Source organism: Mobula birostris, chromosome 16 (genome assembly GCF_030028105.1).
Source record: "Mobula birostris isolate sMobBir1 chromosome 16, sMobBir1.hap1, whole genome shotgun sequence".
NCBI lineage: Eukaryota > Metazoa > Chordata > Chondrichthyes > Myliobatiformes > Myliobatidae > Mobula > Mobula birostris.
In genome coordinates this window covers 8,229,510-8,243,501 of record NC_092385.1, presented here as the reverse complement: position 1 = coordinate 8,243,501, position 13,992 = coordinate 8,229,510, and the positions used below count along the sequence as shown (strand labels likewise).

Below are 13,992 nucleotides of genomic sequence, written 5' to 3'. Positions count from 1 at the left end.
GGAAGGAAGCTGCCAAGTCCATTAACCTTTGCTTTCTTTATACAAGTTTAAAAACCAATGAGTTGTAAACAGTCATAACTTTATGAAACTGGTGAGCCAATCCAATTAGATGTGAATTAACAAGCATTCCTATGATACTGAAACTGACTGGTGGTTATTGCCATCTCATTTCAGTGAAATTCTCATTTTTGTTTGCCATTTCTAATTAAGAAATATGGTGCTGTGTGCCACGGTTTGAAGACAGCTTCGGAAATGGGCTCTTTCCCCTTTCCTTCTCTTTTGCTGCATGGTTCTGTTAGCAATGCCCAGTGCAAATTTAAGGAAAGAACGGTGTGAAATAGGTGTTGACAAGATCTCTGTATTGTGTTCTGAATACCAGTGATATCAAACAGTTATTGAGTCAGAGTGATAAGTACAGCACAGAAATAGGTCCTTCTGTGCATCTAGTCTGTACCAAACCATTTAAACTGCCTACTCCCATCGACCTGCACCATCCAAAGCCCTCCATATCCCTACCATCCATGTACCGTCCAAACTTCTCTTAAACATTGAAATCAAGCTTGCATGCACACTTGTATCTCTCCTGCTCCAAGCCTTTCTCTTTACAATTTTTAATATATATATATATATATATATATATATATATATGTCTCTCTGTCTCTCTGTCTCTGTCTCGCGCTCTCGCTCTCTCTCGCTCTCTGTCACACACTCTCACATCTCACATATCTGCAATTCTAAACTTTTATTTCCTAGTGGTGATTGTACTTCAGCTGCTTTGGAGTCTAAAATTTTCTGCCTTAACATTTCCCTTTCTATATAGTTATCCTTAAGGGCTACCACATTGACCAAGCTTTTATTCATCTTTTTCTAATACTTCACTGAATTGTTGTCAGATTTTGAGTATTAGCAGTAACATCACATCTTCAGATATTTAGTTGCATCATGGGTGTTGCATAAATAAATGTTATCAATCAGTTCACAATTTCACTATTTATTTATTGCGATACAGTGCAGAATAGGCCCCCAACCCTTCAAGCCATGCCACTCAGCAACTCCTGATTTAATCTATCCTAATCATGGGACAATTCACACTGACCACTTAACCTACATCTTTGGGGTTTGGGAGCAAATTGGAGTACCCGAAGGAAACCCACGTGGTCACGGGGAGAATGTACAAACTCCCTACTGACATCAGTGGGAAATAAACCCGGGTCACTGGTACTATAACCAGAACGCTACCGTGCCACTTCTGGTTAGCTTGTTCTTCATGCAGACTCCAGTATGTTTTTCTTTTATCTAGGTTTTGGCTTGTGCAGTCTTAACACTGTGCACTCACTGTGTTCATGATGTATTTTTACAAAGCTGATAGCTCTCTCCATGAGGTGTAGAAATATCTGGTGTACAAAAGCAATTCAACTGCATATTGACTTTTTCAGCATCATTGCCTTATTGCTCTTCTGAGCTGTAAACTTGTCTGTCCAGCTGATTAAAATGGTGGCTTTTCTGAATATCATATTTCAGGTCTGTTTCATCCATTCTCTTGTTTCTTCCCTGACAGAGCACCATGCTGCAAGCAATTGAACGTTACATGAAGCAGGCGATAGTAGACAAAGTTCCCAGTGTCTCCAGTTCGGCTTTGCTTTCTTCCCTGGTGAGTAGCGCCGCGAAATACGCCACTGCATTCTGTTACAGGAAGAATGCCGCTCACCCTGAGCGTACTAAGGCATCCTACGGAACACTGACTAATTGCATAAAATTATGTACCAAAGTGCACTAGTGTGGTTGCTATTGGATTGCTAAACAGAAATCTTGTGTCCGGTGCTCCTGATGCGGCCTTCTCTACATTGGTGAGACCCATCGTAAATTGGGGGACAGCTTCGTTGAGTAGCTTTACAGCATTTGCCACAAGTGGGACTTCCCGGTGGCCAAATACGTTAATTCCAATTCCCATTCCGACGTGTCTCTACGGTTGCAATGAGGCCACCCTCGGGGTGGAAGAGCAACAACTGGGTACCCTCCATCCTGATGCCATGAATATCGATTTCTCCTTCCAATAAACAAGTTTTCACCTCCTTCCCCCCCCCCATCTGTTCCCTACTCTGACCTTTACCACTCACCTGTCTTTTATGTTCCCCTTGGTTCTCCTTCCCCAACCCTTTATCCTATGGCCCACTCTCCTCTCTTATCAGATTCTTTCTTTTTCAGGCCTTGACCTTTTCCACCCACTTGGCTTCACCTATCACTTTCCAGCGGGCTTCTTTCCTCTTCCCCACACTCCCTCCCCCTTCTTTTCCAGTCCTGAAGAAGAGTCACAGCCCAAAATGTGAACTGTTTATTCTTTTCCATAGAGGCTGTCTGGCCTGCTGTGTTCCTCCAGTATTTTGTGTGTTGATCGCGATGATTGAGCAGGAGAGGTCTTCCCAAATGGCATTTGGGAAACTTGGTTTTGAGTAAATAAATTAATCTGAATTAAAGATCTGAAGTTAGTAATAGTGACTGCGAAACCAATAGTTGTAAAAGCCCTCCTTATTCATTAAAACCATATGGTATAGGAGCAGTATTAGGCCTTTTGGACCTTCGAGTCTGCTGTGCCTTTTCATCATGGCTGTCTCTTTTTCCCTCTCAACTCCAGTCTCCTGTCTTCTCCTTCTATCCCTTCATGCTTGACTAATCAAGAACCTATCAACCTTTGCCTTAAATGATTTGGCCTCCGCAGCCGCCTGTGGTAACAAATTCCACGGATTCACCACTGTCTGGCTAAAGAAATTCCTCCTCAATTCGGTTCTTTAAGAACATCCCTCTTTTCTGAGGTCGTGTCCTCTAGTTTTAGATGTTTTAATATCCTTAATTAGGGCTGTTCTACTATCCTTGCTCTTCTTTGCTTGCAGGTGACTCCAGAGCTATTTAGAAGTGTTGTTGTCTCCTAATTGCCCTGTGAAATGTCTGAGCAAGTTTACATAGTTCAAGACCGAGAGAAGAGAGATAAAAAATGCTGGTTTTGTCAATCTTGGCCTGTAGCATGCTGGGCGAACTCAGCCTGTGAGGCATTATCTGTGGAAAGTAATAACAGTTACACACTTTGGGCTGAGCCTTTCATCAGGACCGGGACAGAAAGGGGAGCAGCCAGAAATAAGGTGGCGGGTAGGTGATGGGTGAAAGCCAGAGTAGGGGAAACTTCAAAGTAGATTTATTATCGAAGAGCATATATAATATCATGTACTACCCTGAGATTCATTTTCCTGCAGGTACTTAACAATAGATACAAAGAAACACGATAGAATCTATTGAAAACTACACATACTGTCCAGAAGCAAGGCTGGAAAAACAACCAATGTGCTACAGAAGACAAGCCATGCAAATAAATTAAAAAATAATAATATTGTGACCATAAGTTGATGGGTGGAGGAGGTAAAGCATTGAAGATGAAGGATCCTGATAGGAGAGGACAGTGGATCTTGATAGAAAGGGAAGGAAGGGGGCATCAGAAATAGGTGATGGGCAGATAGCATTTCTGGTATATAAGACCATAAGACATGGGAGCAGAATTAGGCCATTCAGCCCATTTGAATCTGCTCTGCTATTAAATCCTCGGTGATCCTGGATCCCACTCAAACCCATACACCTGCATTCTCGCCATATCCTTTTATGCCTTAAATATACACACAGGCATGGTCTCCACTGCAGTCTGTGACAGAGCATTCCACAGATTTACTACTCTCTGGCTAAAAAAATCCTCCTTGCCTCTGTGCTAAAGGGTCGCTCCTCAATTTTGAGACTGTGTCCTCCAGTTCTGGATACACCCACCATAGGAAACATCCTCTGCACATCCATTCTATCTAGTCCTTTAAACATTAAATTCAGATTTCACCTTTTAGGATACAGTACAATTCCAATAACTTGCGCTCCGATGATTCAGAAATCGTAAGGATTTTGGCCAATGTTCCCTCTGATTTGTAATGACTAGTATGCGCAAAATCTTGCGCTGTGTAATTTTTTGAACAGTGACAAAAACGTGTGCACTGAATTTTTTTCTTCAATGAAAACAGTATAAATAAGCCAATCCTAAAATCTGCAGACAAATCATCACTCCACGTTGTCAATGCCATCTGCATCAGAAACCGGAAAAGGAATTGTGATTGTTTATGATCATGAAATCCACTTTACATTCCAATGAGGTAGAGGGTGACGACCTTTTGTGCGCAGTTTAAATTCCTTTGTGCACTAGCAGCAACAGGTACGTGGGTGCACCTTGGAGTGCACATTGGTTTTGGAATTTGGCTTACCAGGTTGTGTTTGCTATGCTCCCTTCTGACTCACCAAGGTCCTGCAGTAGGTAGACCCTGTAAACTTGTAGGCTCCCTGGAAAATGTATAATACTGTGACGTAACTTTAATGTGCTGGGATATAAATATGAATAACATTCTGAGTATGCTGGAATAATTAGAAATACTGGTTGAGAGAGCAGTAGGTTATTAATCAGTGTCTTTTCATTTGTCTCCCTCAGCACTTACTCAAGACTGGTTTTGATGTGGTTAAACGCTGGGTGAATGAAGCTCAAGAAGCAGCCTCCAGCGATAACATAATGGTGCAGGTAAACTAACTGGGAGTACAATGGAAAGCAACGAAGCAATGTAAATGTTCCAAGGTAGCTTGTCAGGTATCCCAGACCTTCCCGTGTTCTACTGAGATGGGGGCTTGAACCTTCTCTCACTGCTGAGGTGGATTTTTCAGTTGGCATTGGGGCACTAAAGAAAGAAGTTTGTAAAACACTGTAAATTGGCTTCTTTAAAACTTGTGTTCAGTTCAGGTCACCAGTTAGCGAGGGCACAGAGAGATTTGCAGTCACTTGAGAATGGAGGACTGCCTGTGTAGGTGAGTGGGAGGGGGAAAGGGGCTTGCTTTGCTGTTGTTTTGTTGCTTGTTTAGTTGTATTCTGCTGAGCATTGTGGGTGTGCTATGTTGGCAATGCAAAGTGTGGTGACATCCTTGGGTGTGTTGGTTATTAATGCAAATGACACATTTCACTTGTTTGTTTCGATGTAGAGTACTGGGCAAATGTGTCTAGCTAGGGTGTCTAAGACTTTTACACAGTGCTGTGGTAATTTTATGTATTGTATTGTACTGCTGCTGCAAAAGAAACAAACAAATTTCATGATATATGTGAGTGATGATAAACCTGATTCTGATATGGATTTCTATTGTGGATGAAAGTGGGAAGAGGGCAGGGAGAGGGGAATCATGGTTGAGAAAAGGGAAAGGGAGAGGGTGGAGAGGGTGAAGGAGTGGGAAGCACTGGAGAGGCATTCTGTAATGATCAATAGACCAATTGTTTGGAATCAAATGACCTTGCCTGGTGTCTCCTGCACCTGCACCACTCCCAGTCACTGGCACTCCTCTGCCATGTGCCTCTCGCCCCTCCTGCAGCACTCCACCTTCACTATTCCCAACATTCTTTGTTTCTGCCAGATTTACGAACCACAAAGTTGTGAATGCTTTCAACATGTTCCATTATGATTGCATTGCACAGTCAGAAATGCCAATTTTTGGTTATGGATCTTGTTTGAGGAAGAATTCCAATGGTACCATCAGAAGACGAGCAGGGAACTTTCACCGGTTACGAGAGAATATTTCCTTGGAAACATAGAAAACCTACAGCACAATACAGGCCCTTTGGCCCACATAGTTGTGCCGAACATGTCCCTACCGTAGAAATTACTAGGCTTACCCATAGCCCTCTACTTTTCTTCGTCAGCCTCTACTCAAAGCAGTAACTTGTAGGAGAAATCATTCTGTGCTGAATTGGGCTGCTGTATTTGCCAATTAAAGGAAACTTGTAATGCCTCTTGTCATGTCTGAGAGGATGAGAGAAAAAATGAGAAGTCCAAGTTCTTCCTTTTTTTCCTTTCAGTACCATGCTCTAGGTCTGCTGTACCACATCCGCAAAAACGACCGACTGGCAGTCAACAAGATGGTGACCAAGTTCTCACGCCAGGGCCTGAAGTCCCCATTTGCCTATTGTATGATGATTCGTGTTGCGACCAAACTGCTGGAGGAGGATGACAGCAGGTGAGAACTCAGTAGAGTCACTTTCTTTATAAAGAAAATATATATTCTTTTACTGTCTACCTTTATGGTGAGCAATTGAAGATGGCAAGAATACAGTCTAAGGTTTGCCTTACCAAACCTTAGTTTCAAAATTAACTTCCATTTCATGAGTAAAGGAGTCTTTTGACTCCTCAACCTGCAGTGTTTTGTAATATTTGCTAAGTATGTTCAGGACATAGATTGAGAGATTTTTAAGTATTGGGACGGTGGGGTAAGTGTTGGAAGGTGATCGTGAGGTAAGATTAGCCTTGATCTTAATGCTGGAAAACTGTGTGAGGGGTTGACTGATCTGTCCCTATTAATAGGTATCTGAGACTTGTCCTCTTAATAGGTATCAAGAACTGTGAAGGGCAGGTCATTGCGTGTGTTTAAAACAAAAATTGGTAGGTTCTTGATTACTCAGGGTGATAAAGGTTGCATGGAGAAAACAGGAGAATGGGGTTGAGAGGGATAATAAATCAGCCATAATGGAATGGCAGAACAGACTTAATGAGCTGAATGGTCAAATTCTGATCCTGTGTCTTATGGTTCTATGGTCTATATTCATTTAAATTAAAAACAGTGTTTAGGCCAATGTCTATAGATAAAATGTACAGCCCTAGAGCAGGTCATACAACATAATTATAACAGAGTCTTAAGACCAGAAGACATAAAAACAGAATTAGGCCATTTTGGCCCATTGAGTCTGCGCCATCATTACATGGCGGACTTACTTTCCCTCTTGAACCCATTCTCCCACCTTCTCCCCATAACCTTTGATGCCCTTACTAATCAAGAACCTATCAACCTTTTTAAATATACCAAATAACATGGCCTTCGCAGCGGGTCTGTGGCAATGAGTTCCACAGATTTACAACCCTCTGGCTTAAGAAATTCCTCCTTATTGCTGTTCTAGAGGGGCATCCTTCTATTGTGAGGCTGTGTCCTCTGGTCCTAGAATCTCCCACTATTGGAAACATCCTCTGCACTTCCATTACATCTGGGTATTTTAATATTTGATACATTTCAATGAAATCCTCCTAGCCCTCATATTTCTAAACTCAAGTGAGTACATGCACAAGGTCATCAAATGATCCTCATATGTTAACCCTTCCATTCCTGTGGTCATTCTTGTGAACTTCCTCTGGAGCTACCCCATTGACAACATGTCCTTCCTCTGATAAGAACGCAATAAACATCTGCCACTCCTCCTCATCTCATCCTATCATATCTTTTTTTTTGTTTTGTTTTTACCTAATTATGCCTAAATACGTCCATGCCATTTGTTTCAACTGCGTGTAGTAGAAGTTCCCCATTCTTAATATTCCTCTCATCAAGAACAAGGTGTTCAGTGTTAGACAAAACTACCTACAATTCAGCAATGAATTGGCAGGCTCATTCCAATATGCCTCTTGAATGACAGTTTGAAAATCACAATCTTTTTTTTTTCCCCAGAAGGATAATTCTGGTGGTCTGGCCCTCACTTACAAATCTAGCATTCATTGCCTAGGTGTCCTTCAGGATTAAGTAGAGGGTTATCTTCTTTAAAATGTTGGCTCATGTCTTCAATTGTTGCGGTTCTTTGGAAGTATAAACAAGCGCTATGGAGGGGGTGCTTCTCTGTACATCCTCATGTTTACCTTGTGAAGGAGTGAGAGTTAAAAGCAGCAGTCTGAAGTTCAAAGCACCCTTGTTCCTTGTAAATACTCCATGTTTCATATAAATGCAAAATGATCATGAATGTCCTGTAGTGTAGTCAGGTGACTCTTGTTTCTTATTTTTATTATTATTGCATTTATCTACTATTTGCATATTTTGTCATCTTCTGCACATTGGATATTTGACAGTCTTTGTTTTGTGCATAGTTTTTCTTAATTTCCATTCTATTTCTTTATTTTCCTGAAAATGCCTGCAAGAAAATGAATATCAAGTTAGTACTATATATGGTGACGTATGTACTTTAATAATTTACTTTGAGCATGGGTGGAGATGACAAATGTAAATGGTGGTACATTAAAATCATAAATTGGCATTCTTCCCTCTTAAGTGTGTTCTGGGAGGCATTGAGGCATGCATGCAAGTTAACTAGTTGCATCTTTCTTGGCACTGTGTCATTTTGTGTACACAAATACTCTTAAAATGATTGACTAAGCTAACATCTCACTGCTTTTAATCGGAGAATGTTTCATACTTCCATTCTCTTTCATCTGTGCACTGGCTCAGGACGTTAGGGTTGCACCCCTTTGTCTAAGGCATCCTTCCTGCCCCATCCTTTCTCCCCAAAAGATCCTCATCATCAACGTTTGCTTTATTTGTTTCAGTACATCAGACATGAATTTAAGTGTAAGCAGCATTGAGAATAAGGTGGACAAACTTGGCACAATTAACGATTGGTGGGTATGACTTTGTGGGCATCATTGAGTTGTGGCTGAAAGAAAGTCATTGTTGGGAGTTTGACATCAAAGGATATACTTTGTAGCAAAAGGGCAAACAGGAAGGCACAGTCAGTGGTGTAGCTCTGTTGGTAAGAGATGGAATTGCATCTTTAGGTCAGAGTCTTTGTGGATGGAGTTAAAAAAACTACAAGGGCTTAAAAAAAACATTATGGGAATCATATATAGGCCTCCAAATAGTAGCCAAGAGGTGAGGTTGAGATGCAAAGGGAGCTGGAAACAGCATGCAATGAGAGTAATGTCTTGAATGCCCATGAGATAGCTTTTTAGAGCAGTTTGTGCTTGAACCTACTAGGGGAAAGACTATCTTAGAGTGGGTGTTGTGTAATAACCCAGATCTATTAGTCAGCTTAACTGTAGGAACCCTTAGAAGGCAGTGGTCATAATATGATTGAATGCATACTGCAATTTGAGAGGAAGAAGCAGAAGTCATATGTATCAGTATCGCAATGAAATAAAGGGAGTTGCAGAGGCATGAAAGAGGAGCTTGCCTACGTGGATCGGAAGGGGATACCGGCGGGGATTACGGCCAAACAGAGGTGGCTGAAGTTTTTGGGAATAGTTCACAAGGTGCAGGATAGCTATGTCTCACAGAAGAAGTTGTTCTCAAATGGCAGGAGTAGGCAACCGTGGCTGACAAAGGAAGTTAAGAACTGCATAAAAGCTAAGGAAAGGGCATATTAGGTAGCAAAAGTGAGTGGGAAGTTGGATGATTGGGAAGCTTTTAAAAAATCCAACAAAAAACAACTTTAAAAAGCTTTAAGAAGGGAAAAAATAAAATATGAGGGCAAAGTAGACAATAATATAAAGTAGGATAGCAAGATTTTATTCTTTATATAACTCAGAAAGGGAGGTTGTAGTTGATATTGGACCACAGAAAAATGATGCTGATGAGGTAGTAATGGGGGACAAAGAAATGGCAGATGAACTTAATAAGTACTTTGCATCTGTCTTCACTGTGGAAGACACTAGCAGTGTGACAGAGGTCAGTGAGTGTTGGAGCAGGAGTGAGTGCCATTGCTATTACAAAGGAAAAAACATTAGGCAAACTCGAAGTCTTAAGGTGAATAAGTCACCTAGACCAGATGGTTTGTATCCCAGTCTTGAAAGAGGTTGTTGAAGAGATAAAAGATGTATTGGTCATGATCTTTCAAGAATCACTTTATTTTTGGCAGGGTCATGGAGGACTGGAATGTTGCAAATGTCACTCCACTCTTTAAGAAGGAAGGAAGGCAAAAGAGAGGAATTTATAGGCCTGTTAGCCTAACCTCAGTGGTTGGGAAAGTGTTGGAGTCTGTTATTAAGGATGAGATTTCTGGGTACACGGAGGCCAATGATTTAAAAAAAAGTCAAAGTCAGCATGGTTTCTGTCAAGGAAAACCTTGACTGACAAATCTGTTGGCATTCTTCGAGGAAGAAACAAGCAGGGTGGACAAAGGAAGATACGAAGATAGGTGGAGAGGTAGGTAGTGCTGAGGAAGCAACGTGTTTGCAGCAGGGCTTAAACAAGTTGGAAGAATGGGCAAAGAAAGTGGCAGATGGAATACAGTGGGAAAAGTATGATAATATATTTTGATAAAAGGAACAACAGGACAGACTGTTATCTAAATGGGGAGAAGGTACAAACATCAGAGGTGCAGAGGGACTTGAGAGGCCTCATGCAAACTTCCCAGAAGGTTAATTCACAGGTTGAGTCTGTGGTTAAAAAAGGGAAATGCAATGTTGGCATTTATTTCAAGGGGAATAGAATATAAAAGCGAAGAGATAATGCTGAGGCTTTATAAGACACTAGTCATGCCACACTTGGAGTATTGTCAACTGTTTTGGGCCCCTTATCTCAGAAAGGTTGTATTGTTATTGGAGAGAATCCAGAGGAGGTTCACGAGGATAATTCTGGGAATGAAGGGGTTAACATGTGAGGAGTATTTGGCAGCTTTGGGCCTTTACTGACTGGAATTTAGAAGAATGCATGGGGACATCATTGAAACCTACCGAATGTTGAAAGGACTAGATGAGGTGGATGTGGAGAGCATGTTTCCTGTGATGGGGTATCCAGAACTAGAAGGCACAGCCTCAAAACTGAGGGGTGACCTTTCAGAACAGAAGTAAGGAGAAACCTTTTTAGCCAGAGAGTGGTGAATCTGTGAAATGCTCTGCCACAAATTGTGGTGGAGGCAAAGTCTGTGGGTATATTCAAAGCCAAAGTTGATAGATTCCTGATTGGTTGGGGCATCGAAGGGTATGGTGAGAGGGCAGGCGTATGGGGTTGAATGTGATCTGGGATAAGCCATGGTAAAATGGCAGAGCATACACAATGGGCTGAATGGCCTAATTCTACTCTATGTCCTTTGGTCTTAGGGAAATGTGTTTTTTCTCTAAAATCAATCAGCAGAGAAAGTAGTGGGGACAGCATCTAAGTGTAGGAACAGTATCTGCACTACATTTATTCATAGTGTTTGAACCTGGAGCCAAGATGGACCTTGGGTTGGATGTTTGTCAGTTGTTAAAAATCCCACTGCACTCCAACTCAGTGCCTCAGTGAAAATCCAGCCGGTCTTCCCACACCTGATTTCTATTCAGGAATAACTTCTGGTTAGTGTGGCAATGAAGCCACTCCGCATTTAAATATCTTCCACTGACTGTCAAGGTTCACACATGCTGTGTTCCGTTAAGGCACAAGAGGGGGGCCTGGCAACCGTGGGAACATATGTCAGCAAAGAGTTGGTGCCTTTGAGGAGGTGAGAAAGAAAATTAAGAAAAGGAGAAAAACATTTTTTTTGTGGAGAAATTGTGGTGTTTGCGATCGTGAGAGTGACACAAAGTGAAGAAATAGTTATCTTGGGCTAGGTCCTTGTTTAACATGAATCAAGCTTCTGACTGCTGTGTGGAAGCTAAATGACTTAATGATGTGACCACAGCTTCCAAAGGGAGTAGTTGGATCCTGTACAAAATTTATAGCTCTGAATTCCTCATCCAACCTGTTATCCAAGATCCCTTAGGATGCACAGCAAGTGTCCTCAGCAATCTGTTTTCCCCTCATTATTCAATGATTTATCTTTTCAAAACAGACTTGATCATTTATAAAGATACTTGGAAGAGCAGATTTGCTGTGAATCCAACTAGCATTTTTCCAATCTATGTTGTGACCTACGGGCAGAAAAGGTTCTAATGTTCTCAGAGGGCAATGCCATGGTGACTTCATTGTTAAGGGTGGTACAATAGTGTAGCCGTTAGTACAACACTTTACAGTACAGACAACCAGGGTTCAATTCCCACTGCTGCCTGTAGGAGCTGATGCATTCTCCCCGTGGCCACGTGGGCTTGCTCCGGTTTCCTCCCACAGTCCAAATACGTACCGGTTGGTAAGTAAATTGGTTATTGTAAATTGTCCCGTGGTTAGGCTATGATTAAATCGGGGGTTGCTGGATAGCATGTCTGGAAGGGCCTATTTCACGCTGTATCTCAATAAATAAAATAAATAAAAAGTATGCCCCTTCCTCCCCCCTCCATTTTAAACCTGTGTCTGTATGTACCTCAGCCATTAAATATACCATTTAAGAGGCATATGTAGAACACTGGTTCACGGTTTGATATCTGGCCTACTGCCATGATAGAGTACAGTGCAGGGAGCTTCAAACCTGTCAGATTTTGAGAAAACAGAAAATGATAAATTATTTTGAGTATGTGTTATGAAGCCAATTCTTGTTTGAACATTAACCAAAGAACTAATGAGTTAGTTTAGCTATTTTGCCAGGTAGAACTGAGATTTGTTTAGTGTTTACGTCAGTGTTAAATTCAGCATCATCATAACCAATGTGTAAACTGGAAAATATTTTAGTTGCTGTCTGTGTTTATTGAAGTAGTACGTATTTGTTCCATTGGCAAAGGATGAATCAGAGATCGTATGCTCAGCCAGCTCCATCGTGGGCACTAGCCTCACCACCATTGAGGACATCTTCAAAAGGCAAACATGTGGCACTGGTCGTTAAGCATCTCCAACGCACACGGTACTGGAGTCCGAATATACACACACTCAACATTTTTGGACTGCTCCTTCCCCTCCCCCTTCAGATTTCTGAACGGGGAATTAATCCGTGAACACTGCCTCACTATTTTTTTGCTCTCTTTTTGCACTATTCATTTGTTTCTTTATATAAATATGTATTTTTGTAATTTGTAATACATTTGACGTACTGCACTGTACTGCTGCAAAACAACAAATATCACAACATATGTCACATTCATAATTCAGAGTCAGATTTATTAGCACTGACTTGGATAACGTGAAAGTGTTGTTTTGCGGCAGTAGTACAGTGTAAAGATATAGAATTACTATAGACTAGAAGAATAGTGCCAAAGATAGAGGTCAGGTGAAGGGCCGTTCGGTAATCTGATGGCAAAAGGCAAGAAGCTGCTCCTGTATCATTGAGTGTGGGTGTTTAGGATGTCCGTTTAGATGGAGGAATATTTTTAGCCAGAGAGTGGTGAATCTGTAGAATTTAGCTGCCACAGAGGGCTGAGGAGATTGTGTGTGTGTTTAAAGCAGAGGTTGATAGGCTCTTGATAGGTTGAGATGCAACACAGAGCATCATAGGAAGTCATTCCTGCCTGTGGCCATCAAACTGTACAACTCCTCCCTTGGAGGGTCAGACACCCTGAGCCAATAGGCTGGTCTTGGACTTATTTCCTGGCATAATTTACATATTACTATTTAATTATTTATGGTGCAACTGTAACGAAAACCAATTTCCCCCAGGATCAATAAAGTATGACTATAATTATGACTATTTTTATTTGGAGATGTCGCACGGAACAGGCCCTTCTAGCCCAATGAGCCATGCCGCCCAGCAACCCACCTATTTAACCCTACCCTAATCACAGGACAATTTACAGTGACCAATTGATCTACTAACTGGTATGTCTTTGGAATGTGGGAGGAAACGAGCACCCGGCGGAAACCCATGTGCTCACGGGAAGAACGTAAAACTTTCTTATAGAGGACGTTGAAATTAACTCCGAATTCTGACGCACCAAGCTGTAATAGTGTCATACAAGCTGCTATGCTACCTTAGTGCGGACATGGTAGCGTAGCAATTAATAAGGGTGTCAAAGGTTACGGAGAGAAGACAGGGAAATGGAGTTGAACATAAATCAGCTATGATAGAAAGGCAGAGCAGATTTATTGGACCAAATGGTCTAATTCTGCTCCTACATTTTACGGGGGATTCCCTGGATTGTGACATCGTTCTGGTTAACTCTGATCACAGCTTTGCACTTGTTCTATCTGTGAGGAAGCACACTGCCATTTCCAGTTTAGAAACAGAGGGTTCAGTAAATCTTCAACTGGAGTACAAGTGGGACACGCCAGTGCTGCATGTTCATTTTGAGGCTTTTTTTTAAAAATGCTCGGTCATGTTCAGTGTTCCACTTTGTACTGCACAGAAGAGTTTCGATC

General features: G+C 41.6%; 1 protein-coding gene across 2 annotated transcripts in view; it reads left to right on the top strand.

Annotated features, from left to right (window-relative positions):
* Positions 1 to 13,992, top strand: part of copg2 (COPI coat complex subunit gamma 2) — a 103,788-nt gene that overhangs the window by 50,117 nt on the left and 39,679 nt on the right. For both annotated transcript variants that reach the window (XM_072280276.1, XM_072280275.1), the window contains exons 7-9: positions 1,559 to 1,651; positions 4,505 to 4,591; positions 5,909 to 6,066. In XM_072280276.1, coding sequence (XP_072136377.1) covers positions 1,559 to 1,651; positions 4,505 to 4,591; positions 5,909 to 6,066 — 338 coding nt within the window. The remainder of the gene's footprint in view (positions 1 to 1,558; positions 1,652 to 4,504; positions 4,592 to 5,908; positions 6,067 to 13,992) is intronic.